The sequence below is a fragment of the Rhincodon typus genome, chromosome 38 (assembly GCF_021869965.1).
Source record: "Rhincodon typus isolate 14 chromosome 38, sRhiTyp1.1, whole genome shotgun sequence".
Classification (NCBI taxonomy): Eukaryota; Metazoa; Chordata; class Chondrichthyes; order Orectolobiformes; family Rhincodontidae; genus Rhincodon; species Rhincodon typus.
The window spans coordinates 555,049-576,506 of NC_063369.1; the positions used below are offsets into that span (position 1 = coordinate 555,049).

General features: G+C 40.5%; 2 protein-coding genes across 12 annotated transcripts in view; one reads left to right on the top strand and one right to left on the bottom strand.

The window, feature by feature from the left end:
- qtrt1 (queuine tRNA-ribosyltransferase 1) overlaps positions 1 to 21,458 on the top strand; it is a 57,888-nt gene that overhangs the window by 25,134 nt on the left and 11,296 nt on the right. For 2 of the 6 annotated variants that reach the window (XR_007265754.1, XR_007265755.1), the window contains exons 11-13: positions 2,548 to 2,630; positions 5,013 to 5,056; positions 15,922 to 16,034. The gene's annotated coding sequence lies outside the window, so the exon portion shown is untranslated. Of the gene's footprint in view, positions 1 to 2,406; positions 2,456 to 2,547; positions 2,631 to 5,012; positions 5,057 to 15,921; positions 16,035 to 21,321; positions 21,431 to 21,458 lie in introns of those variants that run through there. The other 4 variants (XR_007265757.1, XR_007265756.1, XR_007265753.1 and 1 more) reach the window with 3 other exon arrangements.
- ilf3b (interleukin enhancer binding factor 3b) overlaps positions 1 to 21,458 on the bottom strand; it is a 54,681-nt gene that overhangs the window by 2,168 nt on the left and 31,055 nt on the right. For 3 of the 6 annotated variants that reach the window (XM_020517155.2, XM_048618087.1, XM_048618086.1), the window contains exons 13-20: positions 20,844 to 21,049; positions 16,545 to 16,685; positions 16,175 to 16,312; positions 15,890 to 16,027; positions 9,304 to 9,466; positions 8,521 to 8,622; positions 1,222 to 1,569; positions 334 to 435 (exon numbers count right to left, since the gene is read on the bottom strand). In XM_020517155.2, the coding sequence (XP_020372744.1) occupies positions 334 to 435; positions 1,222 to 1,569; positions 8,521 to 8,622; positions 9,304 to 9,466; positions 15,890 to 16,027; positions 16,175 to 16,312; positions 16,545 to 16,685; positions 20,844 to 21,049 (1,338 nt within the window). Of the gene's footprint in view, positions 1 to 333; positions 436 to 1,221; positions 1,570 to 3,321; positions 5,301 to 8,520; positions 8,623 to 9,303; positions 9,467 to 15,889; positions 16,028 to 16,174; positions 16,313 to 16,544; positions 16,686 to 20,843; positions 21,050 to 21,458 lie in introns of those variants that run through there. The other 3 variants (XM_020517156.2, XR_007265752.1, XM_020517157.2) reach the window with 3 other exon arrangements.

A 21,458-nucleotide genomic window follows, 5' to 3' on the forward strand; every position in this document is an offset into this window, starting at 1 on the left:
AAACTTCAGCCTTCCTGCTCCTATGACGCTGCTTGGCCTGCTGTGTTCATCCAGCTCTACACCTTGTTATCTCGGTTTGAATTGAATGTTCTTTTGTCAGAGATTCTACAAGTGTTTGTAATCAAGCACTCTATTTGTTCCTTTTAGCAGTTTTCCTTTTGGTTTCTAGTTGTTCCCAGCTACCTGGCTTATTTTGGAGTCAAAAGTGTGCTCCAATAAAAGCCTTGGAAATGTAGAACATTAAATTCACAAATGCAGCAAGAGTCCATTCTTTAGTCAATTAGTAAGATCATATTAGCTAATCACATTTAAGTCATTTTCATTACAGCTTACCAGAATATGAGCCACTAGCACCTCCACCTCCTCCGTAACCTCCCGACGTGTTAGAAGAATAGGAACTACTCCCACCAGAGCCATATGATGAGCTACTGTATCCTACAAAACAACAGAACATACTGAGAAACTGGTTCCATGACTGGACACATTCTCTTGTCCATATTCTCTGATCCATTACCATGTCCTTTAAGCATAACTTAAATAAGATATCAAGTCACCTCCTCCACGAATTTGGTTATATGCCCTGCACTTCATGTGTCAGCTCTGTGAATCTCAAGAGGGGTCAAAAGTTTAGCTACAGTTTCTCCCCCACCACCTCAGACAACTGTCTACAGGGTTCTGAAACAGAAACTGCCAATTTCTATTTTTGTTCAGATCAATAACATCCACGGGTTTTTTTGTCTTATTTTGGGCTATAGATTCCGTGTGTGCCTCTACCAAGCATATTTTCAGAAAATGGGAGCAGATTTTATAGCTATGAAGTGGGTCACTAATTTTCATACTTCAGTTGCAGATATTCATTTCCAAATCCACATCCTTCTTTGCTGCGTTGAAACCAACACTCACCTCCGATGCATCAAATGTGATCTTTCAGAGGGCCTCAAACAGCTTCACAGTCCATCCTTTTACCCAAACTTAAAATGATTATTTTCTGACCTGCCATCTCATTTGTTATTTCTGGGCAGCTTGGGACGTTCACAGAGCCATAATAACAGAATGAGATCATTTAGACCGATCTGGTTACAAGATCTGGCCCTTTGCTTCTACTTCTCAAAAGAACATTTATGCCACCAAATAAATCCTGTGTGAAAATCTCTTTACACTGGTTGATTCACCAGATATATATGCAATGCTACACAAAAAGACAAAAAAAAACATACGTACCACCTTTGCGTTCATATTCCATGTTAGTGCCAACATTCTGCCCAGAGTAGGAACTACTATAGGAGGAGCTGGAATACGAATAGTTTTGGCTGTTGTAGGCTTTCTGTTTAGTTGGGGCTGCAAGTGGGGGTTGGCTGTAGCTACTGTATTGGTTCTGGCTGTATGAGGATTGCTGTGTCTGGTAGCTACCACCACCACCACCACCCCCAACATATGATGGTTTTTGCAAGGGAGGTTGTGGCTTGATTGGCTTCTTTGGTGCTGGAGGAGTGTAACCATCATTTTGACTGTAGGAGTAGCCCCCTGAAGCACCTGAACTGGAGTAGCCACCACTGTTGTAATAATTACCTGTGGAGTGAAGGAAGAAATATTTAACAATTCATAGTCATTTTACCTAAACTTCTCTGGAGGCCAAGCTTGCTCGGATTTTGATCCTCAGTACACGAGCACGGATCATCTAAAGAGCCACAAAGTCAGGTAAACCTTAAAGATTAAGGAATTGCCTCATGCCTGCTCGCTGTGATGTGGAGTGTCAGTCCAAAAGACCCCAATTTCACCCCCAATTTGCAGTGCGTTGGCAATTTCAAGCAGAAGCCACGATGGTCAGTGCAGGTGAGCTAAGACACAGACCCTCTACTCCATGCAAACCAGTAAAAAAAAGCTGCAAAACATACATGGATCTGACATTGCTTTATGGTAATACAGCAAACACCCTTTACAGTGGATTCTCAACTTGTATTTTGGTTAATCACTTTTTTAAGTGAATGAAACCCACAGTAGTTGGACATGAAGCAACAAGCCAAGGGTCAGCTTCAACGGTCAGAGTTCATCATTTACATTGGACTCACACAGCCAACTTGGTGAAACAATGGAGACAGAGAAAATCTTTTTTTTAAAGCTCTCCTGATGCAGCATAAATTACATTAAGAATTAAATTCTTCAGGAAATCACTCTTTCTGACCATTACAGCAGAGAGGACATGCAACTGCTTCAGGTCAGTTTATAATAAAGGGCAAGATAGAAACTGCCCATGACAAACTTCCAAGTTAGAAATGTGAAGGTCAACAGTTCTTAAGTACAATGTCAAATCAACAGAAAAGTGTCAGTTACAGGCTGGATTTTCTGATCTATACCACTGAAGTGAAGCTCAGGTTGACAATGGGTTCATTTTTAATTGTTATTGAGTTTCAGAAGTCATTGCAATTTGAGAGCATTTTCATGTTCAACTAGAGCTGACCCACAACTTGACATAGGAAGAATGGCCTGACAGAGCTACTCAACCCTTCAGAGGATCAGCACATATGTTGAAAGTAACTATGTTTTCAGATGATGTCGCCAAGCAAAGGAAGATAGAATCCACTGACGTCCCCACATGAGTGATGTGATTCCAGCCCACAATTTGGCCAGAGGTACAGTACCAGAATGTCACTGAATTTCATTGTGGAATACAAATCAGCCTTTATGAGAAACGAAGGCTATGATTTTCCTTCTGTTCCCTCAACAGCCAGAATATAATACACTTTACTTACATTACTTACATTAACCCAGACAATCCTCTCCCTTTTACCACAGGAAATGCTCTTTGGAGTAAAACAAGTTTCCATATATGGTTGAACAGACCAATTCATTGTTCCTTACCCCAAGTACACAGACAGTACAGAACAGGGTCAAAGTCACAGGCCTGCAGGAGTGAGTGGGCAGAATCCCAGAAGCAGAAGTTAAGCTCAAAAATTTAGCACATTTATTTGATGAGTTCAAATTAAATTGAATTCAAAAATATTTCATTTACAAATATAGAAATTTAGGAATATACAGTATTTCAACTGACAGATGTCCAACAGATTTTATATTAGCAAACCAGATTTTCTCATTATAGCTAATGTTTTCCACTTAAAGCTGACACTGGAGGAATGCAGCTACAACTTTCAATAAGGAATTACTACACAATAATTCAGAGTGGGTAACCATTGCGCTTTGTTGAAAATCCCAGGTATAATTTGTCAACACAACGCACTTAATCAAACAATTGAGGTTGAAAGAAAAACGCCGCTATCATAGTGCCACCCCATTCCAGAGACTGAAGCCATTGTCACTCATAGCTCTGTTTTATTCCATACAAACTTTTATTGAACTTGAATAAACAATTTGACATCGGTCCTGCTCAGGATGCTATACATTTGTTCTTTTGTAGAAAAAAGTTACAACACAAAAAACAGCATTAAAATGTCAACTGATTGGGAGGCACAGTAAAATGGGTCATACACAAAATCCCATAACTGCAACCCGACTGCTTCACCTAAAATCTGTATTATTTGATGGTAATAGGACCAATATGTCACTGATATACAACCTAAACCAACTAAAATCAAGACCAGCAACAACAAAGCCAGATATCACCAGAATACCGTCACTTTGAATATCACCATACAGTTAGCACACTGTACTCTGCCCTAAAATGCTGTGCCTAATTTCAAAAATTAAAACTTGGAAGAATGCTCCACTCATTGAAATAACTTAATACAGATGCAGCATATATGAGACCCAGTGTTACTTGCTGCAATGAAGGTGGCTAGCACTGAATCACATATTGTCTGAACAGATGAGGGTTGTGGAAATCAGTGAAACTGTCAAAAGGGAATTGCTTTAAGAAAAAAAATCTCAACAGATGCTGCAGTTACATTTTTGTTTGAAATCTAGCAACCCACATGAGACTACCAAATATATCCAAAGCCATATCTGCACATCCAGCTCACTGCGAACTGACCTAATTTATTTAGGCATAATGTGGGACAGTCATGGCTCAGAACAAGGTGACAACTACATTTGAGTTGCTCAGAAAGGAAGTCAGGTGCAATTTCTTCTCATCTACAGGAAATACAGCTCCTTAAAAACCATCAAAACTGTAGTAAACATGATCAATAATGAAACAAATTTCTGAACAAAGAAGGATTTGAGAGCTATAGCATTAGAGGCGGATGAGATTTAGTTATGAAGTGAAGCGTCATTGGGCAAGTAGGCCTTTTTTGCCCCGAGAATGTTGCCCTGAACTTACATGACAAACACCACCACTAGAACACTTTCATGTCTGTACAGACTGAATCCTCTATACTTACGTTCACACAAACAGATTCATGGGCAAAGGCTTGGAGACAGTCATAAAAGGGTGAAAAAAGCTGATAGGGCACTATGATGAAGAATGAGAATCCCACTTTGACATAAAAAGAATTCAGCTCCCTAAGCCAGATGTTTCTGGCAGAATGACAGGGAAGCCATGTGCTTTTTAAGCAGCAAAATGATATGTGGATGTTCAGTTCCAGTTCACTGTTGTTTTCAGAACTTAAACTAGTTGTTCAACTAATCTAACAATAAAACACAAAACACTGACGGATAAATCTGCAAAGGGATTATCTTGTCTGGCTGTGATTTCAAGTGCTCATTTTCTACATGTAGTTTTAGAAGCATTTGAACAACAGTTTAAATGTCTTATCTACAACGCCATCCAAAAATGCTTCCCACTGGTATCAACTGCATTACAGCACAAGGTGTGAACCCATGAATAGCTGCAACATTAAAACACATAAATGCAAATATGTTGAAACATTATTATTCCAGGCTTAAATTATTTGGGCCTGTTCAGAGATCCGGCCAAGTCCTGCCTCTAAACACCACCAGTATGCAAGTTCCAATAGAGAACTGGCCTGATCAGTTTTTACAGGGAACCAGAATTGTTTCTTTGGAAAATATAATCCTTTTGCTTTACCATTGTTTATAACAGATTTATTGCTTTTCAGATGCTGTGATCTTGTAGAAGTCTCCTCCCCAATCTCGTCAAAAGGTTAGAAATGCTGCAGATAAAAGACACTTGTCTGATGGATGCCAGAATTCGAAGTCAAAAACCAGTGGGCACAAAATGTCAGAGTCCAGATGAAGCAACACAGTCCAGAACGTGCCTGCAGACTCTGGGCGTCAACAGTTCAAAGGAGTTAGACCAAAGTGGGAGGGACAGGTTTTTGTATCAATTTTCACCCTCTAGCCAGAGGGAAAATCTTGGAAGCTGTCTTTGAAAAAGTCACCTGCAGCTGGGAGACAGAGCAGAGGAAAAAAAAAAAATTAGGCGTGCTCGGTAAAAAGTAGAATGCCAATTTTTTTTAGATTTCTCTGCTCCCGTCACCTCGTGCAAGTGGCTTTTTCTCAGGCAAGCTGCTTCTTTGTGTGCAGATTTCAGTTTGTTGATAAATATGTTTGCTTCGTGTGGCTTACAAAGCAGAGAAATATAAAATAAGCCAACTATAATTCAGCATTAAGCAGCAAGTACAAACTGCAACTCTAAAAGCTGAACGCAAGAAGTGTACTCTAGCATTACCAACCAGCCTTCTGAGGTTGATGTTAAATGCATATGACTAGGACACAACAAAGCCACTGACCACACTTCAACCTGTCCTTAGTTCTGTCCATATTTATTTTCTGAGTTTACTTATATTATTTCCCTCACACCAATGTGAAGATTGACATTAATCAGAGGCCAACCTATGTGAAGTCCCAGATGGGTCATGGACATTGCAACTTATGGACACTGGACCTAACCAGACTATATGGCATTTACCCCATAAACTATGGAGATAAACAAGAAACTCGCTGAAACTTCAACTGCGTCTTCCAGCAGCTCCTCAGAGCATCAACCACCACAGCAAAGAGGTCAGAGGGCCAAACAAAATTGAAATCTAATCTAATTTACTTGGATAATTTATTCCTGCAGTTTTAGAGCCATACAGTATAGAAACAGGCCCTTTGGCCTACCATATCTATGTCAACCAACAAATACCAAACTACACTGATCACATTTACCTGCACTTGGTCTGTAGCCTACTATGCCTCAGCATTTTAAACACTTATCCAGATAGTTCTAAACGTTGTCAGAGTACCTACCTCCACAATCCTCTTACGTAAGCACATTCCATATATCTAACACCATCTGGGAGAAAATATTTTAATCCCCAGATCTTCTCTAAACTACTTACCCTTACCTTAAACTTATGCATTCTGGTCTTGAGACACGTCTTCATGGAAAAAGATACTCACAAACTACTGTCTATGCCTCTCAATTTAGTATACCTTTTCAACCTCCTGTGCTCCAAGGTAAACAAACCCAGCCTACTGGTTTCTCCTCATAACTGCGGCTTTTCATCGCAGGCAACATCCTGGTGAATCTCCTCTGCACCCTTTCCACTGCAATCATGTTCTTCCAATCATGTGGGAACCAGAACAGCACACAGTATTCCATCTGTAGCCTAACCAATGTATTATAATGTTGTAACAAGACTTCCTTCCAAGACTTTAAATTTGTAGCTTTTAAGATGGATAACTTGAGAACCTCAAATGGTCTATCTTTGGCTCTCAAGTCCAAACTAGTTCTCTGAAAAACAATCCTATCAGTTCTATTCCCATAGCCCTGCAAATTTATTTCCTTCAAGTGTCCATCTAAGTTCCTTTTTAAATCGTTGACTTTCTTCATTTCCACAAGGCAATAAGTTTCAAATTGCAAATAATCGTCACGTAAACAGGTTTCTTCCTCACATCCTTCAAGACCTGTCCCCAAGTCCTCATATGATCAACTAATGATAGTACTTTTCCTACCTGATCTAAACCTGTCATAATATTGAACACCAACAACAAATTTCCCATCAATCTCCAAGAATGAGACCAGTCTCTTCAACTTGTCCCTTATTCCTGGAACCATCCCAGTAATCTCCTCTGCACTCTCTCAAGGATTCTTGCGTCTTTCCTCTGGGAGATGACCAGAACGGGGGCCTAAACAGAGTTTTATAATGGTTCAGTGTAATTGCTCATTTTGCAATTAACACCCTGGATTTATGATGCCAAGATCCCAAACAATTTGTTAATAACTTTTTTGTCATTATGTCTTCACTTTAAGACACCAATTTACGTGGACTCCCAACCCATCTGTTCTTTCATACTTCTTAGAATTGGATTGTTAGGTTTATATTGCCTCCCCCCTCCATTCTTCTAAATCTCTCACTCCTCTGTAGTCCATCTGTCACTTGTCCATCTATTCTGCCAGCCTATGCCTGGTTAAAGTCGAGTTGTATCATTCTCACTGCTTGCCACCCCTCCAAGTTTGACACTTCAGCAAATTCTGAATTGACTTTGTACTTCAGGCTATTAGTATACATCAAACAGTGGTTAATTGACTCAAATGAGTATCCGATCAAGTTTGTTCCTGTTAATGGTTTTTAACAGTCATATTACATTTGCTGCTCTCCAGTCTTCTGGCAATTATCCCCTGCTTCCTCCCAACTACCAGCAACATTTTGCCAGCATTCTCTTTTTCTGTAAACACAGGACATTCCTCTTTCATTTGCCCTATCAGTTTGTTGTTTCTGGTCTGGGCCTGACTTGCAGAATTCACTGGAAATCACAAACCCTGTTTTTGTTTTGTCTCTTCATACCGTCCAGCTCTCTTATAAATCTACAGGCCCTGGAATGGTCCTGTATTTTCCTCTTGTTGGAATATTCACAACTTGTACTTGAAATGTATCTTCCTCAATGATGTAATCTCTAGCTCAATTTTCCCCTGATCAAAGTACCCCTTATCAATTAAAGCAAGCCTTCCAGCAAATTACAAGCACTATCTTTTTCTTTTCCATTACTAAAAAAAATACTATGAAAACCAGTATTACTCAACTGTTACCCCAGATACCTCAATTTTGAGCACCAGATCTAGCAATGCCTTTCTCCAGCTGGATCCTGAACATAATGGTTCAGGAAGTTTTCCTGAATTCCTTACTCTCTAACATTATCACACTCAATACCTGAATAATTAAAATCCTGCCAATAATACCATGTTATGGTCCTTGCATCTCAATTTCCTTGCTGATCAGCAATCTAATTTGTTTAATTACAATCTGAAGTACTACTTACCAGTCCCTTTGAAACAAAAGCTATATCATTAGGCCTTTGACCATAATATGGGATAACAAAACTTGTAACTTGTTTAGGGGACTCTATGCCCTTTTTTTTGAAAAAGAAAGCAGCTTCACTCATTATACAAAGAACTCAAATGTCAATCTTTATCACTTTCCTGTTGCAATAAGACAACTCATAATTGTAGTATGTTGCCAGAATGCAGGTTTGTTGACTTACATGCATTTTATTCAGTTTCACTCTTTTCTTACCCCCAAGGGTAACGTAGAAACTGCCCTCAGCCTCTTGCAAGAGGATAGTATGAAGTACACGGGCTTATAAAGTTGTCAATTACATACATTTTGAATGAAGTCTTACCATATCCACCAGAAGAGTTAGAGGCTCCATAACCATAGCTAGCACCACCCCCTCCTCCACCACTACCACCATATCCATAGCTTCCACCTCCATAGCCCGTCCCTGGAAAGAGAAACAAAAATACTTGTCACATGGAGCTAACAGAATAGCTCCTATCATATAATTGACTGAAAAGTCACAATAGTCCACTGAACATTTGTATGGTGCAGTGTTCCAGGACAATTTTGATAACTGGTCTCAAGGCAACTGAGCAGACATATTAAATCAACAAAGTCACCCAGCTACATGGACACCAATTCTGTCAGCAGAAACTGCAGCCTGGGCAATAAGTCCTCTCTAGTAAACTGCACTCAAGGATCAGAACATAAACATCAAAAATCTGAAACCAATGTGAAAGGCCCACAGTCGATTTCACTAGAGAGCACGAAACCAGGTTGCGAGGGAAGGCAGAATGAAGTGAACATCAAATCTTTTCTACATTGGCTATCCATACTGGTTCTTCATTTTACTGTCAAGACAGAAGTTGGTTCATTTTATTCCAGCCTCTACTTACATTAACATAATCACTTAAAGAATACCACAAGATAGCTGATGCAAGAAAAAAAAAGTCATTGCTTCTTTAGGCCATGTTCAAAAGCTACATTGACAGAAATTATTGGATAGGAAGGAAATGCTCCCATTACTGGAAGTGATGTGGGACACTGTCTCAGGATGTTTGAAGGCTCAAGATTCACTGTGTACTCCAACGTAATGAAAGCAAAAGAGTAAATCAAAAACCCTTACCAGAAGACAAGTAGCCAGAATTGTTGGATGCTTGGAATCCACCTCTGCCAGCTCTTCCACGTCCTCTGCCTCTACCTCGTTGTACTGGAGGACCTGCAGGAGGACCAGTAGGGAGCACTCCCATTCCCATACCACCACTAAATCCCATGTTGTGTTGCTGTGGCTGTTTGGAGAGAGAAATGTGTTACTTTGATTTTGCACTGTGAAGCATTTACTTCTGTGAGTAATACAGCCAACATGTTTTAATCTTCCTGACACTAAAAACTTGTAGACTCATGAAAACGATTGGATCTGTTTAGATCAGGTCAAGTAATTCCACACCACACAAGCTAAGTACAGCAACTGTCCTAAATATCTGTACTCATTTGTGTTACAAATCACATTACCCAACACAAAGAGGTCATTTGGCTCAGTGAGACTATATTGGTTTAAAGTTTTGGCAAAGATCTGCAGCTTGGGTTGTGGATGAAGTTGTTGACTTGCTCGCCGAGCTGGCTGGTTTTTGTTCAGACATTTTGTCACCATGCTAGGTGACATCATCAGTGGAGCCTCCGATGAAGCGATGTTAATTCTACTCTGCTTGGAATTTATACTGTCCGGTCCGTTATGGCGAGTACTGTCATTTCTGGTTTTGAACTGTTTGCGTTTGTATATGGGGTCCAATTCTATATGTTTGTTGATTTAAGTACGGGTGGAAAACCATGCCTCTAGGAATTCCCATGCGTGTCTATGTTTGGCTTAGGCTACTATGGTTACTTTGTCCAGTTAAACTGATGGCATTCATTGTCTGAGTGAACCAATATTATGGAGAATTCATCATGCTATTTTGCTGCTAGCTGACGTTCATGTATTCTGATGGCTAGTTTCCTTCCTGTCTGTCCGATGTAAATGTTTGTGGCAGTCGTTGCATGGTATTTTGTAAACCACGTTGGTTCTGCATGTTGTGGGAATGGGGACTTTAATCCTTGTGAATGTTTGTCATAGTGTGAATGTGGGCTTGTGGGTCACCATGATTCCTAGTGGTCTTAGGAGTCTTGTTGTCAGTTCCAATATGTTCTTGGTGCAGGGCAGTGTGGTCAGTGTGTTAGGTCATACTGTGTCCTCCTGTTGTTGTCGGTTTTGTAGGCATCTGTGGATGTAGTTGTGGGGATATCCGTTTAAAGCGAGGATCTTGTTTAAGTATTCTTCCTCTTTCCTGCGTAGTTCTGGAGTGTTGCAGTGTGTCCTGGCCTGTTTAAATAGTGTCCTAACGCAGCTTTGTTGGGCGTTGGTGTGGCTGCTGTGGAAATTGAGGATTTGATCTGTATGGGTTGCTCTTCTGTATACTAAGGGTTGGAACTCCCCTTTGTCAATCGCTCTACTTTAACATCCAGAAACGGAAGTTGATGTTTGTTCTCTTCTTACCTTGTGAATTTAATCCCCGTGAATACGCTGTTGATGAGGTGGTGAGTCTCTTGTAATTTGGTGTGTTTAATAATGACAAATGTGTCGTCTACGTACCGGATCCACAGTTTAGGTTGAATGCGGGGGAGGGTGGTGTGTTCTAGTCTTTGCATGATTGCTTCTGCGATGAGTCCTGAAATCGGTGACCCCATTAGTGTACCATTAATTTGTTTCTATATTTGACCATAAAGACGAAGTGTGTGATGACGCAGAAGTCTAGTAATTTAAGTATGTTGTCCTTGCTGATGGAGCTGCTGGTCTGCATTGAGTTTTCCTCTAGAAATGTGGCCACTGTTTCTTTGGCTAGTGGGATGTCGATTGATGTGAATAAATCTGTGACGTCAAAGGATACCATAATCTCCTCGTCTCTGATTTTTATGTTCTTGAGGGTATCGAGGAAATCTTGGGGTGAGTGAATAGAATGAGGTGATCCGTGTACTAGGGTGTTTCAGTCTCTGTTGTAGGTCCTTGGCCAATTTGTGTGAGGGTGTGCCTGACAGGGAAACAATGGGTCTGAGAGGGATGTCTGGTTTATGTCCTTTAGGCAGTCCATAGAAGCCGGGGATGTTTGTGCCTTCTGGTTTCATTCTCATGAAGTCCGTCTTGGTTATCTGCCCTACATTCAATAGTCGCTTCAGTGTCTGGGTGATCCTATTACCTAGCTGCAGTGTTGGGTCTATCGTTACCTGTTGGTAAGTGGTTGTATCTGCAAGCAATGTATGTGCTTTCATAACGTAGTCTGGTTTGTTCATAATGACGGTCATGTGCCCTTTGTCTGCTGGTAGGATTATGATATTCTTGTCTTTGAGTTTATCTAGTGCTTTTCTCTCTGCTGTGTTCAGGTTGTCCCTTTTGTTCCTTCTGTGTAGTGTGAGGATTATAATTTGTCGGATGGCTTATTGTGTTTCGTCCATGAGTTTGTTGTCTTTTAATGTATTCTCCAGAGCGGCCACAAAGTATGTTCTGTTAGCATCTTTTTGGTTATAGTTCAGTCCGCACAATAGAACATCTTTTTCAGTTTCTGTGCATTGTCTGCTGGATAGGTTTCTTATCATGTGTCCAGTTTGTTATTGTCCTTGTCTTTGTGGTGGATCAGTTTGGTGAATTTCTCCTGTAGCGCGTGTCTCTTAGTTTTGGTTTTGTGTTGATTGATGGTGATGGCCTGTTCTTGGGTCGTAGTCCATTGCTGGTCCATAGAGTTTAGATACTGTGATTTTTGGCGCACAATTTCTCATTCGTACCAGTGGAGTTGGTTATGGGCATCATTAAACATTGCTAGTAGCATTCTGCGTCCGTTCTGTTCAGCTATTTTATATGCCTGTGGGTTGTTCAGTGGAGGTTTGTACTTCATGCTGCGGGGCAGTACCTGGTTCCCGAGGCATTCGTGAAGGAAGTGAAGTTGTGCGCGGGTAGAGCTCAGTCGGTTGATGAAGGTTTCCCATAAACATGTATGTATACATACATATATACACATACATTTCCCATATACAAACCCATACAGATCAAAACCGGAAATGACAGTACTCACCATAATGGACCGGACAGTATAAATTCCAAGCGGAGTAACATAAGATCGCTTCATCAGCAGCTCCCCTGATGATGTCACCTAGCATGGTGACGAAACATCTGAACAAAAACAAGCCAGCTTGGCGAGCAAGTCAACAACCTCGCTATGTTGGTTATTATCTTCCAAAAAGCAGCAACGGTAATCTGAACTGCCTGCTCTCTTCTAATAGTTCTTGTGATGAATTTTTTTTTTGGCTTCCCTATGTAATAAAGGCTAACATTTCATATGCTGTCCTTATTACTTGCTGAACTGGAATACAAACTTTTTGCAATTTATGTTCAAGGATGTCAAAATAACCCTGTGCTGTAGTTTTCTGCAGTCTTTCTCCACTTAAAATTTGAATGCGCTGCTCTTAAGTATGGTGGAAGCAGGTTCAATTGAGGCATTCACGACAACACTGGATAAAAATAGTCTTCAAGAGTATAAGGAAGCAGCAAGAGATAGGGACTAGGTAATGATGCTCATTTAATGAGCTGGTGCTGACACGATGGGCTGAATGAATGACCCCTTTCTGTGCTGATTCTCTGTAATAACATGGTCTGAATAGAAGTGCTCAATAAGACACAGGAGTGGAAATTAGGCCATTCAGCCCACGGAGTCTGCTCTGCCATTCAATCACGGTTGATAAGTTTCTCAACCTCATTCTGCCACTTTCTCCCCGTAGCTCTTGATCCCCTTGATAATCAAGAACCTATCTGTCTCAGTCTTAAATAAACTCAATGACCTGGCCTCCACAGCCTTCTGTGGCAGTGAATTCCATAGATTCACCACTCTCTGGCTGAAGAAGTTTCTCCTTATCTCTAATCTAAAAGATCTTCCCTTTACTCTAAGGCTGTGCCCTCAGGTCCTAGTCTCTCCTACCAATGGATCTTCCCAACATCCACTCTGTCCAGGCCATTCAGTATTCTGTAAGTTTCAATTAGATCCCCCCCCATCCATCCTTCCTTCTAAACTCCATCGAGTATAGACCCAGAGTCCTCAAATGTTAAGCTTTCTATTCCTGGGGCCATTCTCATGAACATCCTCTGAACCCGCTCCAGGGCCAGTACATCTTTCCTGAGACATGGGGCCCACAACTGCGCACAATACTCCAAATGTGGCCTGACTAGAGCTTATAGAGCTTCAGAAGTAACATCCGTGCTTTTATATTCAAGTCCTCTCAAAATAAACGCCAAAAGTTGCACTTGCCTTCCTAACTCCTGATTCAACCTGCAAGTTTACCTTGAAAATCCTGGACTATAACTCCCAAGTCTCTTTGCACTTCAGACTTCTGAATTTTCTTGCCATTTAGAAAACAGTTCACACTTCTATTCTTCTTACCAAAGTGCATGACCTTACACTTTCCTACATTGTACTCCATCTGCCACTTCTTTGCCCATTCTTCTAAACTGTTCAAATCCTTCTGCAACCTCCCTGCCTCCTCAATAGTTCTCCTATCAAAATGCATTGTCTCATATTTTTCCACATTTTATTCCCCAAACCAAATTTCTGCCCACTTGTGAACCTGCGTTTATACCTCTAGAGACTGTGTCATCCTCACTGCTTGCCTACCTGCCTACTTTTGTCATCTACAAACTTATTGATTGTGCATTCACTTCTGTCATCCAAGTCACTAACATTGTGGCGCAGCACTGACCGCTGTGGCACTTTACTTCTTACAGGTTGCCGTCCTGAAAATGCCTCCTCTTGTTCCATTGCTGCCTTCTATTAGTTAGCCAATTCTCTATCCATGCTGATGTACAACCTGTATTAGCTTATCTTAGTAATTAGCCTAATATGTGGTACCTTGACACATGCCTTCTGTCAAATATATTGCATCCACTATTTTCCCTTTTTCCAACCTGCTGGTAATCGTCTGAAAAAATTCTAATAATTTTTGCCAGTCATTATTTCCCCTACAAACTATGTATTTCTATATTTTATGCATTGCTATTACATCCTTTATAACGGACTTCAAAAATTTGCCAAAAACAATTGAGAAGCTTACTGTCCTGCTTTTTGACTCTGAACCTCTGGCACTTTTCCATAATCTAAGGATTCTTGGAAGATTACAACAAGTTCACCCACATTCTCCGTAGGTACTTCTTTTAATATCTTAGGATGCATCCTATCAGGTCCAGGGAACTTATCAGTCTTCAGCTCCAGTACATTTCCTCTGGCGACAGTTAATGTACATATTTCCTCTCCCCTTTTTGCCCCTTGATTATTTAGATTTTTTGGAATGCTGTTAGTGTTCTCTATAGTTACGACTGATGCAAATTATTTATTCAACTTCTGTCATTTCCTGGTTCCCTATCATCATCTCCCCAGCCTCCTCCTCTAACTGATTAAGTCCCTTGCATCTTACACTTTGTCTACTTATTGTAATTAATTACTGAATTACAAGTCAGTAGACTTACTGGCAATTTAACCCCATTCCTTTATAATTGTTAATTTGAAAACATCAATTTTTCTAAGTCTTTCCTTGAACTTATATTTCTTTATAAACTGTAGATCCCTAATGCTTTTGCATTTTACCCAATAGAAAACCTCAAATGCCTTTTCTAGAATGTGCAGCCCAAAACTGCATGATATTCCAGACTATAGTCTTAATATGTTGGCCTAGTGATATTGCTGCTGGACTGTTAATGCAGAGATCCAGCTAACGTTCTGGGGACCTAGTTTTGAATTCTGGCATGGCAGTGGTGGAATTTGAATTCAATAGAAAAAAATCTGGAATTAAGAGTCTAATGATGACCAGGAATCCGTTGTCAATTGGCAGAAAAATCCATCTGGTTTACTAATGTCCTTCAGGGACGGAAACTGCCACCCTTACCTGGTCTAGCCTACATGGGACTCCAGACCCACAGCAATGTGGTTGACTCTGAACTGCCCTCTGGACAATTAGGAACAGGCAATAAATGCTGGCCTAGCCAGTGAGACCCACATCCAGTGAATGAATTAAAAAAATATAGATTGGCCACTAAATCTCCACTTTCACTTTCTATGCCTCTTGTTATAAAACCCAGTATTCAATTAGACTTATTCTGTCTTCACAGTATATGTCTTCCTTTATTTATATTTTCTGATCTAGCAGTCCGATATTGTCACCTTCCAATAGCCATTAGCTCATCAAGGAGCTTAGATCAACCAGTATCAAGTATCTCGTTGACACAAAGCCAAAGTGAGGCTTAATGTCATTTTTACAGCCACATATTTCAGCAGAGGTTAACAAGTGACATGACCATACCACCCTGATTGAGTGGAGCAGTCTAGTGATTTTATCAGGAAACAGGTCTGTTTTGCTTGGAAGAAAACAAAAACTGTCCCGATTTTCTACTCTGGACCACGATGCAGCAATTCATTGTAAAAGTAAATGTACGGCGATAATATGCACAGGGCTCAGTGCCATCAATATGGATGCCTCTGGTCAAGTAATCCAAGCTCAGATCAGCAACAAAACTATTACCACAACATAGGAGCAAAAACATGCAATAGAGGCAATGTAACTTCTTTGGTGCTGACCACATACTGTCTCATGGAAGAGGTGAAATTACAATGCCAGTCCTTTCTTTCCTAGTCCTGTAAAAGACTTACCTGAACAATCCTTTTTTTCTTTACTTCTACAGGAGGTTGATGGGGAAACAGTTTCTCCAGAGCTGCCAGCGCAGCATGTGCTTTAGCTACTTTCTTATTAGAGCCTGAACCAGTGAATTTCTGGCCATCAACTTCAACCTGGAAGGTAAAAATATTCTTGCTTTATTTCTTACATTTTTTTCAGTTTAAGGCTTATTTAAGATTATTTAAATTGTTTAATTTCGGAGTTAAAAGATATTTTCCACATTTCTAAACTGCAAAACGGTCATCAAAGTCAACCCTTACCTCCATAACAAACCGTTTATCATGACTGCCACCAGTCTCAGAAATTAATTCATATTTCAGCCCCCTTCGTTTTTCATTCAGTTCCATAACTGGATTTTTTCCCTGTTTGGTCAAAATTGGGCCTTGCTGACGTGCACTCTGGAAGGAAGACAAAAACCAGGAGTCAAGTAAACAATTCAGGTGTCAATCATCTATAGCTCTGCTGAAAGTCATCTTCATAGACATCACTCCTACCAAGAGGCCAATTCATCATGAACAGATTAGTGAATCATACTGCCCAAGTCAATTTCGACCACTGTTTAAAACGGCATTTTATGAAGATTGTATTAAAACTGTGCAGTCAAAACTGCTGGCAGACATGGTCCTGTACCTCAGCCTCTGGAGTCATAGGTACGGTCTTCACAGTTACTGCTGCAGGAGCTGGAGTAACTGGCTTGGGTTCTATTTTAACCACAGTTTCTTCAACTTTCTCAGGTTCCACTCCAGTTGGAAGTCCCTTATCCTGCAAAACCTGCAAGGAAATGAGTTTATAGTTAGAACAGGTCAATATTAAAGCACCACAGTAACATAAATGGAAAAAAAAGCATGCATTAATCAAGTAGCTCCTTGCAAAAGATAGAAAATTATAAAAGTTGTTCATTCATAATTTCAATGCAATCAAGTTCTTTTAAAAAAAAAGTCCCTTATGATCTGAATTCAGTTGTATATGCAGCTGACCCACTACTATATGGAGAACTAATTGTTCTTAATCTTGTGACCAAATACTGGTTTTACAGATAGGTGCAAGACGGTAGAATAACATTTCTCATTTGCCTCAGCCTTCAGGTGTCTGCTACAGGATCCCATTTAGAGGGAGAGTGAGTGTTGTCATCTACAGGTTTTTAGAAATTGCAAGAAAAGTTGACAATTATTTGGACAACATTCCAAAATGTACAACACAACAAACAACACTCACTCCCTCATGTACAAAGACAAACAAACATGCAAAGGTGGATTCTAGAGAATGAATTAGATTGCTAGAAAGTTAACAGAGCACAAAAGCAAATCATGTTAAGATCAAGTCACTTTCAAAGTGTACACAATATAGGTCAGGATGAGTTCTCTCTTGTTGTTATTTGGGACGAATGCATCTCCTGATTTCCAGATAAGTTTGAAGCCAGGTCTGTGAAGAAGAATGTTTGCAGGTGAGTGAATTAGTCTCCCTTGCACTACCCGAGTTGAGTGACTGTAGGTAGGGCTCTCTTCTCCTGGCTGGAGGAATAGTCCAATCTTGTCCTCCAGGTTTCTAGACTCTATCTTTTCCCTAGTGCTTGGAGTAAAAGGGTTACTTCTGGTTTTAATCCCATGATCACTGCATCTATTTTACACCCAGAATGGTTTGCGAGTCCAAAGCCATTACACAATAGGAAAATGGAATATTCATACACACACACAATTAACGGGGGTTCTTAAAATTTTTATTCTTTCATGGGACATTGGCATCAGTGGCTGGCCAGCATTTATTGCTCATCATTTGCTGCCCTTGATTAGGTGGTGGTGAGCTACCTTCTTGAATTACTGCAGCCCACGTGCCATAAGTTGACCCACAGTACCATTAGGGAGAAAGTTCCAGGATTTTGACCTGATGACAGTGAAGGAACAACAATAAAATTCCAAGTCAGGATGATGAGTAAAATGGAGGTGGTGGTGCTCACGTGTGTCTGCTCCTGATTCTAGATGGTAGGGGTTGTGAGTTTAGAGGTCCTGTCTGAGAAGCCTTGGTGAATTTCTGCAGTGTATCTTGCTGATGGTACACACTGCTGATACTGATGCTAGTGGACATGGTGCCAATCAAGCAGGCTGTTTTATCTTGGATGGCGTCAAGCTTCTTGAGTGTTGTCACAGCTGCACTCATCCAGGCGAGTGGGGAATATTCCATCACACTCCTGCATTATGCCTTGTAGATGATGAACAGGCTTCGGGGAGTCAGGAAGATAGGAGTTATTCACCGCAGGCTTCCTAGCCTCTGTACTCATATATGGCTAATCCAGTTTAGTTTCTGGTCAATGGTAACCCCAGAATGTTGATAGTGAGGGGCTCAGTGACGGCAATATCACTGAATATCAAATGGCAATGGGCAGATTCTGTCTTGTTGGAGGTGGTCATTGCCCGGCATTTGTGGGGTGCAAATGTTATTTTCCAATTTTCAGCCCAAACCTGGATATTATCCAGCTCTTGGTGTATTTGGACATGGACTGCTTCAGTATTTGAGGAGTCATGAATGGTGCTGAACACTGTGCAATCATCAGCAAACATGTCCATTTCTGACCCTATGATGGAGGGAACAACATTAAGTAACAAACTGAAGATGACTGACCTCCCAAGAACCACACCATCTTCCCTTTGCAAAAGTTACGACTATATCCAGTGGAGTGGTTTTTCCCAATTCCCATGACTCAAGTTTTGATCGGATTCCTTGATGCCAACATTTGGTCAGGTGTGGCCTTGATGTCAAAGGAATTCACTCTCGCCTCACCTCTGAAATTCAGCTCCTTTGTCAAAGTTTGAGCGAAGGCCGTAGTGAGGTCAGCAGCTGAGTGGCCCCAGTGGAACTCAAAACAAATAACTGAGAGGAACCTAATGGGTGATAATTGGTTGGGTTGGATCTGTCATGCTTGTGTACACAGAACACACCTAGGAAATTTTCCACATTGTTGGATAGATGCCAGTGTTGTAGCTGTAATGGAACAGTTAGGCTAGGTTCTGGAGTATATACATTCAGTATTATTGCTGGAACGTTGTCAGGACCCGTTGCCTTTGCAGCACCCGGTGTCTCCAGCCATTTCTTTACATCATGTGGTGGGAATCAAATGGGTTGAAGGCATCTACAATGCAGAGAATCTTCGGAGAAGGCCAAGATGGATCATCCACTCAGCACTTTTGGCTGAGATTGTTGAGAATGCTTCAGTCTTACCTTTTGCACTGATGTGCTGGGCTCTCATGTCATCAAGATGGGAATATCTGTGGAGGCACCTCTTCCTCCAATGACTAGTTTCTGCAACTATTTTTTGCTAAATGTTGAGGTTGGAGGCAGCGTTCCTGGAAGATTACTGATTTCAAGTTGGGAGGAAGTCCACATATGAAAGAAGATGCAAATTCTCCACATCTTAGTAGATTCATTCAAAAAAAGCATTCATCCATGGTTAGAGAGTCTTGAGATTATTCTGAGTCTGTGCAGAAATTGCAAGTAACCTGATCCTCAACAGACACCTTAGCCAAAATCTAATTTCCATTTTTAAAAGACAGTTTTGGAAAAGTAAATAATGAATACAATCTATTGTAGAAGAAATGAAATGACACGTCTTTACTGAGCATAAAGCAAATAATGAAATTACTTTTGACTTCACAAACAGCCATACGAATTTCATTCAGAATTAAAATGAGCTTGATCTGAAACCTTGACAATTGAAGAGTACAACTCAATGCAGAGAAACGTTCTGGTACTTGGTAGAATGCACAGGAACAGACAGATCCTTTTGGAGGAAAGAGATCAAAGCCTTAGCCAGCATTGAGTCGTCAGAAAGCTTTTTAATAAAAGGTAGATTTTACAAAGTAGGGAAGATATTTACCAACGACTGACAGGAGCACAGCTAAAGGCCCTGCTACTGATCTATTGGCTAGTGAGGTAGGTGAAAGCTGAGACAAATAGGTATTTACAGCCTTTAAGATCACTGTCTACCTGTCATGCTGGTACAACTCTGATGGGAGGAGTGCGCTGGAAATCAAGGCCCACTACCCCGTGAGCCATACCAGAAGTGGGATTGTTTTATTTCATCACCAAAAATAAGCCAATTTGTTTCATTTGTGTTAAGTGGAAAACAGACTTTCACCAGGTTTTTCTATAAACTTAAAAAATGATAACTACAGGCAAATTTATTCTTCAGGTAAGTGGCAAACTTATTGCCATCTAAGCTACTATTCAATAAAATGATATGACACTTATTCCCAAATACACATATTCATACACAAAAAAGGCAAAAACATACATGACATAGCAATGCGGAGCAATTGAGTAGAAAAATAGGGAAAACCCTGAAATCAAGAGTCCAAATTAAAACAACAGAACAAGATTTTCTCTCAGTTCTTTCAGTTTCTTGTTAATAAGCTGGCATTCCTGTCAGTGGCAGAATGATAGGAAACCTTCACACCAGATTTCAGATTCAGATGAGAAATGGTTAGGAATCTCGATATTTGAAACTTTATCAGCTTCCCCCCCCAGTCAACCTCACTCAGATAGATACATAGAGAATTCAGCTTTCAGCTCCAAATTTTGCCTCCTATAGTACTGTGTCTCAGTCTGTTTCCTTGCAAACTTCAGCAACTGCCCACGGCTTCTGGGTCCATATTCAAAAATCACCCTTCAGTACAGAGGCTGTTGCTACACAATAACAACAAAGATTCATTGGGTATTTTCTGGTCTGCTTGCACAACAGTTAAAGCAATAAAACTTCAACACGTCCTCAAAAAAACTTTGCTGAACACTGTTTTCCAAAGTAATTTGCTCTATACAGCAAATAGACCAAAGCATTTTTTTAACCTCTTGATTTTGCAGTTCCAAACAATAATGCAATAAATCCTCTGCAACCCAATAATGTCTACTTTACAGTTCTCATAATCCAACAATACATACCTTGACGGCGACATGCAGTTTAGCAGTTTTTTTAGATGGCCCTGACGCTTCATAGCTTTTTCCATCAACTTCCACAGACATAGTAAATACAGGAGCATGGACAGGGCCTGTCTGGGAGATTAATTTGTATTGAAGACCAGGTCGCAGTTGATTGAGCCTCATCAATGCATTCATCGCTTGGGCAGGTTCAACTTTTTCCTCAGCTGCTGTGGGTGCATAAAGTTTATGACACAAGTCACAAAGGTTACAAATAAATCCAATATACCATTCAAAAAAAAACATTCCTAAAGGGAGCACTCCCAGACTTGCTCGCCTCCATACATTATATTAAACCTGCTCTACACCAATTTGGCCAAACTCACGCAGCATGACACTTAATTAGCATAATTAATCTCTATCCTTGGCCAGGGAATGAAAAGACAGCTGGGGTTCAAGTTCGAGATTACTGTCTAATAACCAAAACTGACTATGAATGTAGATCACAGATAATGGCCGTCTCAGGAATTGATTGCAGCAGCAAAATTCCAAACCAAGAAGCTTGAAAATACCAAGCAAAGTTTACACATAGAGACTGTCACACAAACAAGGTACGATGACTACTGGTATTCATTACCT